Source organism: Etheostoma cragini, chromosome 3 (genome assembly GCF_013103735.1).
Source record: "Etheostoma cragini isolate CJK2018 chromosome 3, CSU_Ecrag_1.0, whole genome shotgun sequence".
Classification (NCBI taxonomy): Eukaryota; Metazoa; Chordata; class Actinopteri; order Perciformes; family Percidae; genus Etheostoma; species Etheostoma cragini.
This window is the reverse complement of record NC_048409.1, coordinates 333,471-353,468: the sequence shown is the minus strand read 5'-3', so window position 1 is coordinate 353,468 and position 19,998 is coordinate 333,471. Positions and strand designations below refer to the sequence as shown.

The 19,998-nt window shown below is 41.6% G+C and overlaps 2 protein-coding genes and 1 long non-coding RNA gene across 4 annotated transcripts in view; 2 read left to right on the top strand and 1 right to left on the bottom strand.

Annotated features, from left to right (window-relative positions):
* The first annotated feature begins 5,497 nt into the window (after positions 1–5,497).
* The window catches only part of LOC117942562, a 15,543-nt gene continuing 1,042 nt past the window's right edge, over positions 5,498–19,998 (top strand). The window contains exons 1-2 of the long non-coding RNA XR_004656155.1: positions 5,498–5,510; positions 12,102–12,106. This is a non-coding gene — a long non-coding RNA (uncharacterized LOC117942562). The remainder of the gene's footprint in view (positions 5,511–12,101; positions 12,107–19,998) is intronic.
* Positions 9,589–12,636, bottom strand: rwdd2b (RWD domain containing 2B). The gene is made up of 4 exons (XM_034868102.1): positions 12,324–12,636; positions 12,170–12,237; positions 10,576–10,944; positions 9,589–10,460 (listed from the first exon to the last, which is right to left on the bottom strand). Exons 1-4 carry the CDS (start codon positions 12,543–12,545, stop codon positions 10,223–10,225), a joined length of 897 nt encoding a protein of 298 aa, XP_034723993.1. The 5' UTR covers positions 12,546–12,636; the 3' UTR covers positions 9,589–10,222.
* Positions 12,875–19,998, top strand: part of usp16 (ubiquitin specific peptidase 16) — an 8,071-nt gene continuing 947 nt past the window's right edge. Inside the window, exons 1-16 of one of the 2 annotated variants that reach the window (XM_034868096.1) lie at positions 12,875–13,008; positions 13,236–13,302; positions 13,600–13,796; positions 13,895–13,998; positions 14,560–14,672; positions 14,779–15,002; positions 15,097–15,192; positions 15,299–15,429; positions 15,525–15,612; positions 16,901–16,982; positions 17,131–17,222; positions 17,308–17,361; positions 17,452–17,619; positions 17,748–18,426; positions 18,631–18,725; positions 18,890–18,976. In XM_034868096.1, the coding sequence (XP_034723987.1) occupies positions 13,242–13,302; positions 13,600–13,796; positions 13,895–13,998; positions 14,560–14,672; positions 14,779–15,002; positions 15,097–15,192; positions 15,299–15,429; positions 15,525–15,612; positions 16,901–16,982; positions 17,131–17,222; positions 17,308–17,361; positions 17,452–17,619; positions 17,748–18,426; positions 18,631–18,725; positions 18,890–18,976 (2,271 nt within the window). In that variant the 5' untranslated portion in view covers positions 12,875–13,008; positions 13,236–13,241. Of the gene's footprint in view, positions 13,013–13,235; positions 13,303–13,599; positions 13,797–13,894; positions 13,999–14,559; positions 14,673–14,778; positions 15,003–15,096; positions 15,193–15,298; positions 15,430–15,524; positions 15,613–16,900; positions 16,983–17,130; positions 17,223–17,307; positions 17,362–17,451; positions 17,620–17,747; positions 18,427–18,630; positions 18,726–18,889; positions 18,977–19,998 lie in introns of both variants that reach the window. The other variant, XM_034868097.1, reaches the window with a different exon arrangement.

Genomic DNA, 19,998 nt, shown 5'->3' with positions numbered 1-19,998 from the left:
AACTAACATGCTAGTTAACATTAACATAGACATAGGCTAATTACTGCTAACTAACATGACAGTTAACATTAACATAGGAACAGGCTAATTACTGCTAACTAACATGCTAGGTAAAATTAACATAGGTATAGGCTAATTACTGCTAACTAACATGCTAGTTAAAATTAACATAGGCACAGGCTAATTACTGCTAACTAACATGCTAGTTAACATTAGTAATTAAACCTAAACAGCTGATGGAAGTCCAAACTGTTTGCGACCTTACCCTGTACTACACAGGGATTTATTACAAGGTAACAGAGGTTTTATACATTGTTGTGTTTTTTAGAAACAAACAACGGACAAATATCAGATAATCTAATAATTAAAGTTATTCACTGTCAAAGTGACATAAAAAAAGAATGGTGGTCAATGGGATGCTCATGGCAGGTGAGTGCTTCGGTGCCATAGAGAGGAGAGGCTTACCCCCTTGTATCTAACAGTTGAACAGGTGTACCTGTGAAAGGGGCTGCTGGGTCTATGTTCAAAACAGCACGTTTCAATTCTTTACTTTGTTAAGCTAATGAAGCTGAGCCTTCTGTAGCCCAGTGGGACTTATAGGTGCAACATTCACACACCATCCGTATTGCTGCCGAATCAGAGGGCTGTAGGATCATTTCAAGAGATATGTTTTGCCTAATCATATTTGATGAGATTAAACAGATCACTCACACTTCCACTTGTGACAGGGCCGACTGGAAGTTAGAAGGAGTCAAATGATCTGGAACAAAGAACATGAGCTTGTGTATCCCCTTGGATGCATCACCATGCCATTAGTCAGATGAATGTGTACAGTCAGATACAATTCCCTTGTTTGCTGCATGAGGGCTTCCACTTTGGGAGGCAGCGGCTCCGCTGTTTGAATCAGGCCACATGCAGGCCCGTGGATTGATGACTGAAGCAGGGCTACCCACTGTATTTTAAACTCATTCATCCACACTGACTCACATTCTCTGTGGTGCATCTTGAAATAGCCTGCCCTGGGATTGTCTGTCTGCCATTTGATTTATTCTATATTGTATTTTTAGATCTAATTAAAACAAATTTTTGTATATTGTTTGGCTAAATTTTGAATTGCGCAGGCCCAGGAGAGTACATAAAGGGGAGCCTTATCTTGGCTCTCTTGGGGGTGGGGGGGTACCTGTGGCATAAGGTATGCAATAAATAGAGCGCCATCTGTTTGGATTTGAGCACTTGAGATTCTTCCAAGTAACTCACCAGAGACTTAATTAAAGTTTGAATATTAGTGAGGGGGAGAATAATGTTCCTCCAATAGAATGACTGTTATAGGGACTCTTAACATAAGTTTGATTTGAACAGATTTTCTTCAGATTTTCTCTAGATCAAAAAAGACCTTTAAGGAAGATCTTTAAGGCTATTGTAAAACATTATTGATTTGTATTATTGATAATATTTCCAGCTATGATGATGTACGTTCACACTGCCAATAACATGTTGAATGTGGAAAAAGACGTGCTAGTGGCTAAATGGATAACTAGCTAGTTGATGAATGCCAGTATATTTTTGGGAAAGATGGAGTTCCACCCTTGTTGTTACCTTTCACCAGAAGCAACTACGGCTCACTTCTGTTGTAAGTAGAGCTGGAAACCTTAGTGTCTCCAAGATGTAACTGCACTTCAAACGTTCCTAACTGAATTTATGTTCATTCATTCGGAACATTGCTTTATTACTGTAAAGCATTATTATTACTTTATTACAACAACTGGATGGTCTCCAAACACTGTTGAGGAAAGTGAACAGTATTTAAGGAAGAATAATAAAAAAAACAATTATAACTACACATTTAATAAACATAATATTCTTTCACCCGTGTATTCTATTATAGACTTTTAAATTTCAAATAACAAACACTCAGTAATGCTAACAGAAAAATAATGTGTAAGCAGTGCATTGACAAACTGCTGTGTCTGCAGGACGCCAGCTGTCTGGATGTGGGTGGACATCAGGCGTTGGCATCAGTCTCATTATCACCAAGGCCCCGCCCCCCCCCCTCCGCTGGATATTTCTTCTTTTCTTAGTACTTATAGTAATGGCATAGGACCACATTAGGTTAACTTGCCCCTGGTTTAAAGTAGCCTCAGTAGCCCAACATATGCTTTGGCATGTATATATATATATATATATATATATATATATATATATATATATATATATATATATATATATATATATATATATATATATATATATATATATATATATATATATATATATATATATGTGTGTGTGTTGTTTAAACTGTACTTTTATCTTTTGCATCTATAATCATGTGCACAAATCACCTTGCAAGTGATGTTTGTGTTTGTTGCTTTAAAAATTCCCTATAGATTGTATTTTACATAAGATATTCTATTATTAAGTCGAGATTTTTCAAGTTTAACAAAATTGCATACAAATCCAAGCTGTCCAACACAACTCACTCCCAACCGGTCGCTCTGTAGGTAGTGGACGATTCTCAGAGGGCTCAGAGTTAGATGCTGAAGGCACACAGGGGCTCAAAGGAGACAGACTCCACTTGTTGTTGCTTAAATAATGCACTTATGGTTGTTTTTTAAGATTATTTTGGGGGGCTTTTTCCCTTTATTTATAGTGACAGTGGATAGACACGGAAGGTCGTAGAGATTTGATTTCAAACATAAAAATATCCTCAATAGGAATCTCTATTTGTATTAAAGCCCGTTGCAAAGTTAATCATACGTGAGGAGTGGCCATTGACTTATAGGGTTGGAGCTGCTAGAGTGCATAGAAAAGGAGAGGGAAGGACCAGGGGGAATGCTGAAGCTTGACTACTCCCAGAGCAGCATGCCAGCGGTCTTTATGATGCCAGCCAGTCAGCGTGATGCTGAGCCTCAGGGATTACTCCAGATAGACAGCTCCGTAAGACAACTGATTAAATAGTAGTGAGAAGAGTGAAAATGTTTAATTCAGCCATAGTTAGCATTCATGGGATGGACCGCCATACAAGGGTTCACCTTGAGGGGTCATCAGGGGAGAAGGTCCAGAATCCCAAAGAGCTGCCAGGCCAAGTTTCCACTTAGCACTTGGAAACACAACTGATTGTGATTTTAATTGCTTTGATTATCAAGTTTACTCTGGCTGAAATGAAAATGGTAATGCATCACATAGCAAAGGAACAGACTGATATGCTGGGAAAAGGAGTTCTGTTGTGCAGCTCTTGTGACATTGTGATAAATTTAACAGCGAAATCAATTCTGAACTTCAAGGGGTGGATATAAATGAATGCCTTCCTTATACATTCAATCCACTCTATGAATTACAGTTGACTTTAATATGTGTGCATGTTTTTTGGCATCTTACAAAAATAAAGTGAACAATTATGCACAAGATTGCTTGCGCTAGGAGGTTATGTTAAATTATAAATAAAATTATCTGCTTATGTGACTACATGTATTATATCTGTGTTTTCAACCAATGCTCCAAAATAAGAACTTGTGGAGGAGTACAGAGTACAAATGTTACATCTAGAAAGATATGGGAATGATTAATGCTTGTCCAGGAGTTTGTACAGTTTGAACTGTGGATTGTTTCTCTTGTTTGGAACCAGCTCAAAGTAGAACAAAAACTGTTCACGTTAGCTACAGAACACGGTGGGATCAAGCCACTGTGGGGCCCATCTTTTATCAGGACTGGGAAGATTCCTAAGCCTTAGTTTTGGAAATTTAAATTGTCAAAACCTTCTGTTCAGTGTTTACAGCTTCAAGTAATTTAAAACAATCCTATTTATATTAGCTTGGCTCTGTGAAAGATCACAGCTATAGAGACATGATGAAACCGCTGTGTTGAAATACATCACCATGACGTTGAAAACTAATTCAATTATATGCATCGTCAGTTCAATAGACCTACAGAATTGGGTTATTGTCTGAAATGATGAGAAAAAAAGAAAAATACCAGTAAATCATGTGTAAATGAAGTTTAATGTAAAAATGATTTTCACCAACAGTTGCCAAAATGGGCCTCAAGAACAAGGAATATGACTTCTGCAGTCATTTGCCAAGCTATTTATTCTGCATCAACTACAAATCCTATTTACTATGCATCTTAAAAGAAATTCCTATAGCAGTGGTAACACTTCATTTTAAAGTAATAATTAAAAGAATTATCATTTCAATAAATATCTATTAAGTCTCTATATATTGCAAAATGAGCTAACATAATGTGCCTGTGGCCCACTGATGAAAGCCCTTACTTAAGCAGCATTCCAGTACAAACTGGGCGTCAGTGGCAACATTCCCAGAAAACATCACAAGTTAGCATGACGTTGTCTATAACCCAGCCGCGGTTGGGCCGCCACAAAGAAAAGAGTGATGATTACAGATGATGAAAGAAGTGAAAGTGAAATCCAAAACCACACCTAGAAATACGGCCAATCGCCACAGGGAACAAAGCAGAGATCTCCGGGATGTAACGCCACGCCCCCGAGTCATTCACAGCAGCGTACAAACTAGTGTTTAATTCATCAAATTGTTTATAACACACTATGATGTAATTATAAGCATATATATGGTGTGTTTTGTTAATGTACGACCCTTGCCAGCAATTTTCCCTTATCCTAAGAAGACATGTTTTATATTGTTAATTGTATTTGACTATAATCTAATTCATTATCTGTTTTAACAGCAGCCTCCACTTATGACTGTCCACAGGAATGTTATAGGTTTTATTTACAATACATTAATAAACAGTTCAATCTGCTACATAATGTGTTGGAAGCCATTATTTCAATGTTTGTATAATACTCATAATAATAAACAGGGGTACTTAAGAGCAGCACGGTGGCTCACTAGTTAGCACTGCAGCATCCCAGCAAGAAGGTTGAGGGTTTAAATCCAGGTCGTTCCGGGCCTTTCTGTGGGGAGTTTGTATGTTTCCCACCATCAAAAAAACACGTACTAGGTTCTCCGGTCGGGGCCCTGGATCAAGGTACTGGCTCAGATCTGGAGTTGGTCCCCAGGCGCTGTGATTGGCTGCCCTCTACTCGCTTGAGGGAGGGGTTAAAGAATGAATTTCGCTACATGTATGTGTATGTGACAATAAAATACCTTTAAATTAGAGTGTTTCCAAAAAGTTCAAAGGTTTTTGAAGTCCAACCCATATATGTAGATTGCATAGATTGCTGCATTTGATCATAAAACAAACTATGCAGCATGTCATGCTCTAGAGGGGGAACCATACCAAAACTGTACAGCATTTTGCTTATTATGCTGTATAGGTTGGCTCATTGAATCAAGGATACATGTTTGAGATTTGATCGATAGGCACACCATCAAACATGGAGTGTGAACACTGTAAAGTCAATACGGATAATGAGTTTCATGATGAAAACCAGGAGATTCCAGAAATGTTGTCAGTAGGATACAGGTGGATTGATTTAAAAGCTGACTCAGATGGTTTTTTTCCTCAATCCTTTCATGACTCAGCTCCTCAATGTCACCCTAGTTATTTAACAAGCAATAAATGTACGCAATGGTCTCACCAAGAGTCTTAGGCATTTAGGTACGCTCCCATTGCCCGCTTTGATTTATTGTAAAAATATGAATATGTCACATAACAATTAAACGCTGTGAGGCAGGAAAGTGGAAGGAAATTAATACCACCATTGTCCCAACCTTGACTACCTTGTCCCTGCAGCATAGGGCTAATGATGCTAGATTTGCTGAGACCCCTGATCAGAGGAAAGGGGAAAGCACCCCAGAGATTTCCGAACACTCCAAGCATAACCATTATCTGCTGAGCCATCTTATTGACATGTAGTCCGAACTCATAGTGCCTACGTTGGATAATCATCAGACAGTAGGTGGCTTCTATATAGTTCTATTACAATGATTGTTCTTAGCATACACCTCTGGTGCAACCCAGACACATCATCAGTGATGTATCCTGTGTTCTTTGGGTGTTTGGGGTCTCACTACATCATACACCCCCGCCCGGGCGACCCCGCCAGCGTTGATCGGGGCCTGGCTTGTGTCTGAGTAGCATCTACGATCCACAAATCGCCCCGCTTCATCCACAGCTTTTTGGCGGGATATGTGTTGTTGACGGCTTTATGATGTGCAGTCCCTTCACTCCAAGCATCTCGAGGGTCCTGATGAGTGACTGGCCAACGAATCCTCTACACCCGACCACAATGGGATTGCACCGGGTCCTCCACCCCCTGCTCGGCATCCGCCTGCCAGCTCCTTGTGCTTGGCCCTCTTCCTCTCGAAAGCCTCCTCCATCCGGTCTTCCCAGGGAACAGTCAACTCCAGCGGGACCACTTGCCTTGTTATTTCTGACACCAGGACAATGTCTGGCCAAACAATCAGTGTTGTACAATATATCCAGTCTGTGAAAAAAAGGTTCTGTATTCCAGAAACTAAAGAAAATAATGACTCAGGTTAGAGTTCTGACTCTCAGCTGTTTTTATGGATAATGCTTTGTATGTGTATTAGCTGTTCGCTGTAGAACTCTCAGCCCTTTCAGGGTTTCACCCGGGAACTTGCATAGTGAATGTGTTGAGCCCCCCATCCATCCTGACCTTGCACTAGATGAGCCTGAATAATACAACCTAAAATACTCACATTTGTTATGTAAAATTGTGCCTCTGTCTTTCCCTGAAGGTTAATGTTTTCTTTAATAAATGTATAACTTCTTACGGAATGCACTGTATTTCCATCAAGTAACCGGATGGATGGAGATTCCAGAAGCTGGCGGTCAGTTACAGAAACAAAGAAGAAGATCTCGCTGATTAGGAGTGGTCTACACTTGACCTGTTGTGGTGTATTGACCAGAGGTAGTGATAAGGATTTACACCACTGCTGTAGCTGCAGTACAGGTCAATAACACTGCTCTATTGCCTAAGATCAGTAGACAATGGAGTAAAAGGTACTAGAAACAACATGGTTCCATCTGGCAGCTACATATCCACAATGACCCTCTCCTGGAGGGAGCAGGTGGCTAAAGGTTTGTTAAAAACTAAAGGTGAGCGTTCCTCTGAAGCGCTGGCTCCGACTCTGTGGAACGCCCTTCCTATTGTCCTACCTTCTGCAGGCTCTCTTTTCTATTTCCATCGGGATTTTTGTTATTTTTGCTTGCTTGTTTTCTGTTGGATCCTCCTGTATTTTGATAAATCTTACCACGTTGTGACTTTGTCTGTAAAAGGTGCTATATCAAAGAAAACATATATTATTAGTATTATTATTAGTATTATTATTATCAAGACACGTATTCATCATGGCTTCAGTTAGAACGAAATCTAGGATCATCTGCTGGAACATCACTAGTGCTGCTCATCAGTTCACCTACCCAAGGAATGGAGGACATTGTCATTGTGCACCAGTGGGCAAACGAGCACTACAAGGTTTTCTAGTGAGGCATAAGTCCAACATTCCTCGACTAATTTCCTGGGAATTGGCACTTTGGCATCTTCAAGTAAATCTTAAGGGTTGCGTAGTCTGTCTTCTGTTGTACTGTCATGGCAGAAAGAAACCAAAGACAAAAGCAATGATGCATTTTGAAAGTCATGTGCATGGAATGAGTCAAATGAACAATGTGCAGAAGAAACAATCCTGTCGTTATTATACAGAGCTTTTACAACTGATTCCTTCCAAACGTTGGCAAGTCATACTCCATTGGTCATTAATTATTCAGAGCTATTATGAAATGATGTAAATCATTCCTTCAATCATGGCAGCTGATATTTAAATGTAGAAAAGACGTATTCTTTGTGATTCCTGTCAGTTTACTTGATGATGGCAGAGAAACTGCTTGACGAATATATTTCTTTTATTCAGTATTGCATACTATAGTATATACAACTGTTAATTAATTCATAATTTGATTCATTTGTGTGCGCTTTATAAACCTTTAATGCTTGTGTTTGATATATCTTTGGTTAATATTAGATATTTAAGGAAGTCCATGTAATATTGAGTAGATGCTCTGTTTAACCACCACCAAGCTACAGAGATGAACATGTACATACATGCACAATTTCTTTATTAACAGAAAAGCCAGTTTAAGATGCATTAACCCTGCTTATTTAGAGGAGAGAAGACTGTTAGCCATAAACACTACATTCAAGATAAAGGCATCAGCTGATGGATTTAGACCTTGCTGTAAAAAATGCTAACTGAGAAAAGGATCTAGGACCCAGGAACACAGGATCATGGGTTGTAAGAGGTCGCCCATCCTAATTTAGAGTTAAAATCCTGGGGGTCGAGCCACGGTCGTGGATGCACCGTCTCCATACACAAACTGAACAAGTAAGTTAGAGGTCTGCCTCTCTGAGGGCGAAATGAGATTATTCTTTTTAAATCATAGTATTCATATTTGATCCAAACAACGACTACATTTTTTAAACCAAATTATTGTTGCACTTTTGCTTACTTTCAAGGTCTTTGGGGTGCTAGGTTCAAACACGTTAACATCCAGAAATCCCAGTTAACAGCTAAGGAGGCTTTGTTTCCAACTTTGATTTTATAATGCTGCCATCTGCTGGCCAATGTGAGCCAGAGTGAATTCCACCCAAGGCCTGCGACTGCTGAACTAGCTTTGTCTCACGTGTGTGGGGGGGATTTCCTGTCATCATATAACTCGATGCGGAGCTGGACGTCCCCACCAGGTACCACACACCTGAAAAGAACCATCTGCTGATTTATAGTAGTTTATGCATGGCATTAGGCCTTCGGGCAACAAACTCCTTTTTATTGTATTCTATTCATTCATGGGTGTATGTATGTGTTAGATAAATAGTGTTGTAGATGTTAGGGCTGCTTCGATTATGGAAAGAAATATAATCACGATTATTTTGGTCAATATTGAAATCACGATAATTTAACACGATTACTCGTGGACTTCTGGAAAGATGTTGCAATTATTGAACTTAAACTGTGGAAAAAGTTACATGAATCAACAGTAAAAAATAAAAAAAACACATCCAACTGTGAAAGTTTCCCGAATACTTTTCCTATTTAACTTTATTTTTTTCATTCAAAACACAAGAGAAAATAAGATTTCACACAAAACGTATGGGCTAAATGTTTTTCTTGATTATTGTGTTTTTGGGATCATTGGAAGCAGAAATCCTAATCACCATTCAGTTTGGATTAATTGCACAGCTCTAGTAGAAGTCTGGTTCAATGTCTGTGTCGATATGCCTGTTCTGTACTACACCTTGCCTCTTAACTTTTAACATGGTGAACTCTGAAGTGCCCCCCCAGGGATCAAAGTCCTGAGGAGATGACCTTCAGCCGTCTTTCTCCAACACTACGACAGCCTTTGCTTTATGGTCTTGTGATGATGTATGTGTGTTTGTGGCAACAATGATTTGATAAGAGACTTTAAAAGTCACAGCATAGTGCTTCCTGTTAGGAGTGCTCTTTGCTAATAAAATCACATATATAATAGCCATATACTTATATGGTAACCTTCCACCAAACCCCAGAGGCCACATAAAAATCTACATGGATGTTTGTACCCAGACCCACATCAGTCTTGGCAGGGTTCCAAATAGGATCCATGTTCAATAACAACAACACGTTTAATTACCACAATAATGCACAATCTAAGAACAAATTGTTCAAAGAAAATTGGAGAGAGACTTTCCACGGTTATGCTATCTATCAGCGGAAAATAAACAGATTTCATGAACAGATATCTAGCATATTGTTGCCTATGTTGTCCAATTATTAATGCGGTATCAGTCCTAAAATCCTATAATAGCCTTGTAGTAATACACAGTGGGGCCGTTTGAGGAAAGAAACACCTAGGGCAAGGTGTGATCCTTGCAGAGGTATTAAAATTGCATTAATAACTGAAGTCCTTGAGAATACTCTCAGATAAACATCTTTTTAATGCTTCTTTTTGAAAAACATGCCCATTAGCTAAAAAAACAAAAAAGTTTCAGTTTCTCAAAATTGCAGAAGTGTTCTTTTGGCTTGTTATCCCAGTGAAGTCCCAGGGTGACGGCTGAGCAACAGCCATGCAAAGGTTGTTCAGTTATTGCACTTTTTGTGATGCTCACAATCCATTCGTGTGCTTGTATGTGAAACAAAGGAAACTTAAACAGTAATGACTGCATTTCTTTTTTAAGTTAATGCTTATTTTCAGGAGAAGAGACTTTAATGACAAGGCAGCTTTATTTATTCTCTTGGTCTGACCACTACCTCCCTTTAATGCCAAAATACATCTGAAAGACGTCACAACAGCCTTTCTCATTTAAGAACTGGTAGAGCTGCCCCAGGTCCATGTGATTACCTCTGTTCCCATGGGGGTCAAACGTCGCCTCTTCAAAGCCTGTGAATTTGCGTAGGGAGTCTACGCTGTCCTTTACCTGACGATCAAGGGGAATATCCTCTCTATGTCGAATCAGGATCTTCTTCCATGTCAGGACCTTCACTCTGTGAAATAGGGGACAGAGTTTGGAAAAGAGTTTGGAAAATAATCAACCAGGGACCTCGGCAGCAGGCGTCTGGCTGTGACATCAGCTGCTAAAAACTACATCGCTCAAGATACCTGGACCAGAACTCCTCGCAGGCAGAATGAGGACCTTCCACACACACGATACCAGGCTTCCCGGGCATGCTAAATCCTGACAGGCCCAGCTCCTTGGACCACTCCAAGATGTTCTTCCTCTTTGTCTTGTTGTAGATGTGATGACTGTAAATCCACAGTCGGCTGAACACTTCCTGTGGCCGTGGAGAGGAAGACTCCTTCTTAGGAGCCGGTGCTGCTGATAGGCTATTGTTGATGAAGAGCTGCAGGTTGTCTTTCAGCCAGTCCACAGCTGAGAGCACGCACACTTCCCCCTGGCAGTTTTCCATGAGGTATGCATTGAGCTCTGTGCGGATCTGTGTCTGCTGGGCCCTGCTGAGACCGGCACACCTAGGGCAAGCATAAAACATGCTTCAGCGAACAGTCAAGTTTCTATCCTTGGAATAGAACTCTTTAAAAAGCTAAGCACAAAATAACTATAACAGATCTTCAGGAGGTTGATCTGCCCGCTTATCAATAAGAAGGACTACTCCTCTACTACAAGATCTTCTGAAAGAAACTGACAAGATGTGTTCCTTACTGCTCCTGCAGTATGTTGCATCGGGATGGATTTCCATATACTCTACATATGCACTCTTCTCTGACAGATCTCTACGCAAAATGTCTAATTTAAGTTTCCTTATCTTAATTATTAAAATTTGATTTTAGGATTTGTTTATCAACAGAGATTGATAAGTGTCACCATATCCCTTTAGCAAACGTTACTGCTTAATAACTCCATAAAGTGATCACATACAGCCTGCAAGCTAATAATGAGCAGATAGCATCCCATTAGTAATGGGATGCTATCTAGCTTCAACCATGCAGATTTCTCATCTTCTAATACATTCATAACAGTAGAAAATAACCTCAGTCACAACCTCGTGTCTCTGTGTCAACAGTCGGTTGATCATCTATGCAATTTTCAATCATTTCATTTTCACATTAGACTACCACATAAATTACACAGTGTTTAGTGGCTCTTTGCCGTTCGGGCTTCGCAGGTTTATGGAATGAAAGCTTTCTCTGATAGAATAGCAAAGCTGAAATGTGTGAGCATGAGTTATGAATGTCTACTTGATAATAAAGTTTTTTACATGAAATGTTACAATATTGTAAATTCAAATTGCAGGAGCTGATTTGACTTTTCATTTCACATTCTTGCATGACCTCTAAATGGTCCAACCGTCTTTGTTTCAGCCTGTACATTGATTAAACACCGATCATAGTCTCTACCACAGACTGTGTATAAAGTCAGTAGTGATCGATCAATCAAATATTGGGCCGATATTTGCGTTTTTATGTGCGTCGCATCGGCCGGAAATCTGCGGCCAGTATCGGTCCTCGGCTAAGGCTGATGGGAAGGAAATAAATCGGTATCGGCCTAAAAAAATCCATATCAGTCGATCCTTAAAAGTCATGTACTATATTTACAGGCCCTCCCTCACATTACATTATATTGTAGACCATAAAAACGGATTATGAATATTATGTTGCGGTTTTGTAAGATAATGTTTTCCAAAATAACAATTGTGTACACATTTGATCAGAATTCGTAGTGGAGCCCGTGGCTTACCGGACTGTTATCTCTGGTAACACACTGGGATACTGGGATGGAAAAGCACATGACAGGACCACATCCATCTGAAAGAAAAGCAAACGGAGGTTCAGGGTTAGGGTTAGGGTTAGGGTTAACCCCGACGACCTAGGCCACCGTGCTGTTCGGTTACCCTGTCCATGGCTGCAGAGTCCAGCTTCAGTTTGATGAGGAAGTCAGGTGTTGAAGTAGGAGGGGGGGGGGGGCTGTCTGCTGAGGCTGAGCCCTCCACATAGGCCCTGAGCTCCGCTAGTGCCAGCTGGTCTGGGATCTGGAGCTCGTCGTGGCGGGGAAACATGCTGGTCAGCAGCTCGAGCTCAGCGAGCTGCCACTCAGCGCGCTGCAGCGCGGACATGGGAGCGGGAAGCCCGGGTCGGCTCTAACACACCGGAACCACTCCTTCTGTCCCCTCACTCAACGACGTGAGTCTGGTCAAGCGTATATCATGAATATGGACGCTATACGTGTATGTAGCTTACACAGATGAGATGAACCAGCAGGGTAACAACTCCTAGTCCCGTGACGTTACCGTCCTAACGGAGCTAGTAGGAGCGTTGTTTCTACTCGGACTGTTTCAAGCGACGCACACAGGAAACACACGTGACGTTACCGAGCAGCAGCACAGCGGTCCCCCATCACTTTGTTCCTCTGTTGTCTGCTTTTCTGCCAAATCCCCCTTTCTTATCCGACGGCTCGCGCTTTTTAACACGTGTAACCCGTTAATGAGCCAACCCCGTTAACCCCGCCCGGGTGACGGAATCATCCACATGAAGGAAAGGAAACCGAAAGCTTGAAGGTTTGAGGCTCCGTTTGAGACAGTAAGTGGACCTGACCCCATACGGGATTAACAGTCCAGCCCTGACCCCGAGGAGGGTCATGAAGTTGAACGTTACATTACACGTGTTTTCCTCCGGCACTGAATGCACCATGGTTATGTAATGTAGCTGTTAGCCATGTCTTCAGGTTACTACAGGTAACCACGGGGGACCACAGGGGACCACGGGGTCTGCTTTTCATTCAGTCTTGTAATTGTGCTTAACGTCAGGTGAACATGGGAAAGAAAAGGGGGACGGACAAGAGCAATAGAGAGGAGGATGACATCGAACTGACCGGTAAGACATTTATCATCATCTTCATGACATAAAACAACCTGTAGAAGGCCTACTAGTTCCGTGTGTGTGTGTGTGTGTGTGTGTGTGTGTGTGTGTGTGTGTGTGTGTGTGTGTGTGTGTGTGTGTGTGTGTGTGTGTGTGTGTGTGTGTGTGTGTGTGTGTGTGTGTGTGTGTGTGTGTGTGTGTGTGTGTGTTTGTGTGTGTGTGTGTGTGTGCCCCTGTGCGTGTGTGTGCGCGCCTGTGTGTGTGTGTGTGTGTGTGTGTGTGTGTGTGTGTGTGTGTGTGTTATCTGTATAGGTCCATCCTGCAGGCATATTAAGAAGGGGACAGACCAAACTCTTCTAAAGAAACTCTCCGGGAACTCTGATTGGACGAGTTGCCAGGATTGTGAGCATGAAGAAAGTGAAGAGCATCTCAGCACCGCCGCGGCCCGGGACTCTGAAGAGGAAAAAGAAACAGCACCCATATGGATGTGCTTAAAATGTGGCCATAGAGTGGGTTTATTCAACCAATTTACTACTCAGATTTGGGCAGCGTATGAAGTGACATTTTGCTAAAGGAGCAGATGCATCTTTTCTACTCTTTTCTCTAGGGATGTGGACGCAACTCTGAGAACCAGCATGCCATCAAACATTCTGAGACTCCTCGGTCGGATCCGCATTGCCTCGTGATCAGTCTGGACAACTGGAGTGTGTGGTGAGTATGTTGCTGTGGGGTGTTAAAGGAACACACTGACTAATTGGGACTTTAGCTTATTCACCGTGTCCCCAGAGTTAGATAAGTCCATACATACCCTCCTCATCTCCGTGCTGCTGTAACTCTGTCTGACGCCCCCAGCATTAGCTTAGCTTAGCATAGATCCTGCAGGGAACTGGTTCCAACTAGCTACTGCTCCCAATAAGTGAGAAAATAACGCCCACATGTTCCTATTTACATGTTGGGATTTGTATAGTCAAAGGGTGTAAAATTAACAAGGTCACATGAGACAGCCATATTCTAACCGTATACTAAATGGGAACTATATTCTCAGAAAGGCCAAGCACTGCTACTGCTGCTACTTGGGCGGAGTGATTTGCTCGCAGCAGGTGAGAGGCCCCGTGGTGAGGGGCAGAGAGTTCACCTGGAGTCTAACTCTGGGGACATAGTGAATAAGCTTTGTCCCAATAAGTCAGTGTGTTCCCTTAATCACGTAGGCCTGAGTTGTCCTTGTAGTGCCGAGTTACCGGTTCTTTTGTTCATGTGTTGCCATACTTGCAGGTGTTACATATGTGATGATGAAGTCCAGTACTCCAGAACGGGACATTTGGCTCAGCTGGTGACCAATCTAAAAAAGCAAACCTCCGCAGATCCCGTAAAGAGACCGCAGAAAAGTAGGTCCCATCTGAAAGTTTAACATTGCTGCGTTTTGGTTTTATTGTGTGGTCAAACTGTATTATTGGAATGCCATGTCCACTCTGTCGTGTTTGGTTATTTTAGGAGTGAAGGAGGAAGACAGCTTGTTGGAAGTTGATCAAAAGACAGACACTGTAAAAGCAGAGAAAAGTGAGGACACAGAAAACAAGGACCACCAAAAGAAAAATGCCAAGGAGGAGAGTGTTGGGAAATCCCAAAAGTCTGGCCCACCTGAAGACAATGGTGGTTTTTCAGTGAAGGGGCTGAGCAACCTGGGAAACACATGTTTCTTTAATGCAGTCATTCAGGTAATTCAGATTCCGATTGGGCTTTATTGGATGTCAGTCTTGAGTTAGAATGACTTTTGGACTTGTTTTTAAATGCTGATATGGTCTTTTCCAGAATCTCTCTCAAACACAGCTCTTAAGACAGACTCTGAACGAAGTGACCAAAGAGAAAATGAGTGTAAACATTAAACCTGTTGCCTCATCAGACCTGGTGGGTGGCTGTTGTGCTTAAAATGTATGTTGTTAACTGTGAAGATGGTAGATTTATCCTGGTTTATATACACTGTTTATTACTTTTTTTTCCCATATGATTGCAGGAGCCTATCATAATGCAGTTAAACCAGCCTGGATCCCTTACTTTGTCTATGTGTCAACTACTCAATGAGATCCAGGAAACCAAGAAGGGTGTGGTAACACCACGGGAGTTGTTCACACAAGTTTGTAAAAAGTGAGTGCAACGACAAGTTGAGGTGGAATTAAGGTGCCTTACTTCCTAGCGTCTCTGTAATAAGTGTTGTTGATTGTGTCGTCCCCTTTCTGCAGGGCTGCCAGGTTCAAAGGATTTCAGCAGCAAGATAGCCAGGAGCTGCTGCGCTACCTTCTGGATGGGATGCGAGCAGAGGAGATCAAAGTACACATACGGTTTTAATCAAATCTCCACACATCTCACTAGTGAATGTTCATCACTTGGAATTCAATTCAATTTTATTTATAGTATCAATTCAGAACAAAAGTCATCTCAAGACACTTTACAGATAGAGTAGGTCTAGACCACACTCTATAATTTAAAAACACCCAACAGTTCCAGTAATTCCCCCAAGAGCAAGCATTTAGTTTGACAGTGGCGAGGAACCGAAAACTTCCTGGGACAGACCCAGGTTCTTGGTAGGCGGAGTCTGACGGGGCCTGATTGGGTATTTATACTCACATATAAAGATAATGAAACTGACTAGAAATAGTAGTATAGTATCGTTCATGGCGTAAATGTGGACTGTGTAGCTGTCCTGGTGGCTTTGAGTAATGTGGCAGTATATAGTATTAGCAGAGCAGTACTGCAGTGAATGCAGGAGAGGCTAGTGAATGAAGTCGAGATGAATGTTTATTACAACAGATGATATGGGATACTTAAGTGTTGGAAGAGAGTCTTCGGCACTTAGACTCTAGAGGGAGATTTGTAATCAAGGGGCGTCTGCCCTGATCAGCGGCGAGATAAATCCCCCCCCCCATGGAGTCCAGACACTGGTGGGGGGTGCTAATGGAGCCAAAGAATCTGCAAAGACTGGTGGTGATGGGAAAGGTGGAGGAACCATTTGCACTGAAATGACTGTTGACAGCAACAGAGAGAACAGATTTAAACAGCGTAACGTAAGGCAGAGGGAATCTTATCTACCAGAGGCCGCAGCAGGGGGATAGGTTTAACAATGTAGGCGTGTCACTGAGCTATTGGATAGATTTGAACAGCTGATGAGATAATTGACAGCCCCAGACAGGACAACATAGAAGAAGAAGTGAGTTTGTGAGAGGATTGAATGTGGATGTGTGAGAATGAAAAGTATTTTCTTTCTGACTGAACTCACGCTATAGCTTCATTGCACTGTGCACTTAGATTTTATATTCCAGGTTCATTGGCACTAAGTCATTCATATTCTAAAGGAAGTCACAAATTCAGGACACGTTATGTGTGAACTGCAAAGAATCATGGCTTAATAACATTTTTCTCTCAAATATAATGACCTGAGGGATTTTGCTCTCCCAGAACCATTCTCTGATAGGTTGGTTCATTTTTAACAGAGCGGAGCTTTAATAATCAGAATGTTAAGAGGCTGAAATTATTGTGATTCTGCGAAAAGCTCCTACTTGTGCCTTACCAAAACGTTATTCTTATAGTTCACATTTGAAGATTGCGTTTGTCTCTACAGAGAGCAAGCTCAGGGATCATGGAGGCATTGAAAGGATCTAGACAAATCTCAGATGGAGAGCAGCTGAAAACATTGGTTAAAGGTAAGTAACTGGGCTAGAAATGAAATACCTTGCAGTCAATATCATACCAAGAACAAAAACCTAACTTTGTTGCATCCTACTATAGTATACAATCTCGGCGCACCTAATATTTAAATGTTGCCCTCTGACAATGATGTTCTGATTTCAGAGTATGAGAAAAATGGTTTTCCAAAAAACTTTGTTGACCAAGTTTTTGGTGGGGAAACCACCAGCACCATAATGTGTCAGCAGTGCAAAACGGTATGTAGTGTGGACAATAGTGTGAGATAAGCTGTCAGTGTCATGTCAGTGGTCAAGTTAAATGGCCCCTACTCTGCCCTTGCAGGTGTCTGTAGTCACAGAGATGTTTTTGGATCTTTCCCTTCCTGTTTCTGACGAGGTAAAGCCCAGAAAAGTGTTTTTTGACAATTTGTTGAGCGACTATTTGTTCATGTTTAAAACGTTACACGCATGTGACTACATCTTACAGGCATTCAGAAAGAAGAACCAGAAAAAATCTGTTCACAACACCAGTGAGTCAAGCCAGGAGGGCAGGACCAGCCCTGCTTTGACCAAACGGATTGACTACATTCCAACCGGGTCCAGCAGCAAGTACCAGCAGAAGAAAGCCAAGAAGCAGGCAAAGAAGCAGGCAAAGGTACCTTACTAAGTGTATACAGATGAAGCTTTTCTTTTGCCTTAAACCATCTTTTTGATGGAGAAGTGTTGAGTCATTGTGCAGAATAAAGGAAATTGGTTGTATTGTTTCCATATCGTGGCTTCCAGCATCAAAAGAGGCAGCAGAAGATTGAGGGCAGAGTCACTTTGGACAGTCTCTCATCTCCGAGCCACACCGAGAGCGAACCGACTGATTCTGCTGCAGATGACAAGGACCATGACCAGGACACGCGTGAAGAAGCCTCACTGAGGGAAGGAAATCCTGCACGAGCCAGTGTGTCTGAACAAGACCAGAAGAACAGTGACATGGTCCAGGATGAGAAGGAAAACGAAGAGGATGAAGATTCAGTGACCGACTGCGACTCATCAGCTACATCATCCGTCAACAACCGCTTTACCGTCTTATCAGAGGAGCAGCACTCGAAGGAGAGCGTCTTCGACGATGACAACATATCTGACATGGATCAGGAAGGAGAAGAGGACACGCGGCTGGTGAGTGAAATGGAGAAAGTAACCCTGGATGACGCCTTCATAGAAGAGCCTGATGCCGTGGAGCAAAGAATGGAGATTGAAGATGAGCCACTGGAAGCTAAAGAGTACACTGTAGTAAGTCAGGACCCGGAGCTGGCCTTCCAAACACTGGCTACCAGGACAGCCCCTGAGAAGCAGGAGTGTTCAGTCCAGTCATGCCTTTTTCACTTCACAGAAGTAGAAACCCTCACACAGAACAACAGCCTGCTGTGTGTCACTTGCACTAAACGGCAGTCAAACAAAGACAAAGCCGGAGGTATGTGGGATTTTTCTCACTGACATGTTTTTTGTGTCGTAAAATATCACAAATCCAGTAGTTCTAACAAGGCAGGAAGCCAATTCAATTTTGTATATTTAGTCTTTCTTTCTTAGGTTTTTCTGCTTCTTGTTCTTTAAACAAAGCAAACCTTTCCATTTGGGCATCAGTGAAGTTCATTGTCTTTATTTGTGCTTTGTTCAGAATCCAAGAAGAATGTCTACACTGATGCTTTGAAGCAAATGTTGATCTCTTCCCCCCCACCAGTGCTTACCCTTCATTTGAAGAGATTCCAACAGGTAAGACACCTTTGATCCACTCAGTGGATCTGTTTTTATTCCCACAGCTGTGATCAACTATTTGAAGAGCATGACACGTTGTTGTTTTTGTTTAGATCATTTTTTGTCTTTGTAAGGCACTGAAACACTTCCTTTTAAGGAATCCCTTTTGTTGTTTCCTCTAGAATGGATACAGCATTTGTAAGGTGAACAGACATGTCCAATTCCCCCTGATTCTGGATCTAGCTCCTTTTTGTGTGGTTAAATGTGAGGTAAGTATTGGGATCAACAGCCTTTATTAAATGTTATACCATGGTCTGGGTGAATACTCGATTGTGATTGGCTGCAGGGTGTCCATGAAAAAGTGATGTAGGACACCTACTAAAGGAGTTCTGGTGGAACTGACTGTTTACTGTTTGAAATGAATGTGCTACGTTAAAACAAAAAGGAAATATGGATGTGTTATTTCCAACTCGTCCTCTGAACACCACAGGATGGTGCTAACACACACGCTCCAGGAAGTATACTGCCCCTCTGAACCCAATGACGTTAGCTCACATCCTGTTAACTGTTCGGGTCTCTACTCCCGGCTGCGGCCGACATCATCAACGTTACACAGATCGTGGCTCAAATAGTTCGTAAATGTCCTTATATTGTTTTTGGGACAATGACGTGTCTGATAGCTAGCTTCTCTTGTTGTTCAATATACTGTCAGGTTTTTTTACTGATAGCCAACTGTACACAATGATATTGACTAGCATAGCGTTAGCTTTTTGGCTCATAGCTGAGCGGACTATAAATATCTCCCGTTGCTAAGGGAGGCAAGTCGTATCTAAGGTCCTTCCTATTTCCTGGAGGAGTGAACAACGTTTGCATTGCATAAGAACCTCATATCTAACATAGTTAGGATAGATAAAGTTATTGTTTGGAAAAACTTTAGATTTCAATTGGAAAACAAATTAAAATATAAAGTAATGTTTTAGAAATATGTTTTTCTGCAAGTGACCAGCATGGTATAAGCGGGGTAATGCCCTTCGAGGTGTCCATTATCAGGTGATGATGGATTGCTGTGTGTCGGACAGTTCACGCCTCTGTCGCCTCCCCGGCGTCCATTACCACCTAACAATGGACACCTCGTCGGGCACTAACCATTAATACACTCAAAGGCCTTGGTTTAAATGTTAGAACGCGACCGATAAAGGATTTTTGAGGCCGATATTGATACAAATATTTGGTTTTATATATATATATCTATGTATGTATGTATGTATGTATGTATGTATGTATGTATGTA

Excerpts from the sequence above, each read along its gene's own strand:
- rwdd2b (XM_034868102.1), bottom strand. The coding sequence starts at position 12,545 with ATGTCCGCGCTGCAGCGCGCTGAGTGGCAGCTCGCTGAGCTCGAGCTG. Across the intron at positions 10,945-12,169 it reads TTACCAGAGATAACAGTCCG|GTGTGCCGGTCTCAGCAGGG; the intron begins GTAAGCCACGGG and ends TGCTTGCCCTAG. Across the intron at positions 10,461-10,575 it reads TGCGAGGAGTTCTGGTCCAG|AGTGAAGGTCCTGACATGGA; the intron begins GTATCTTGAGCG and ends CCTATTTCACAG.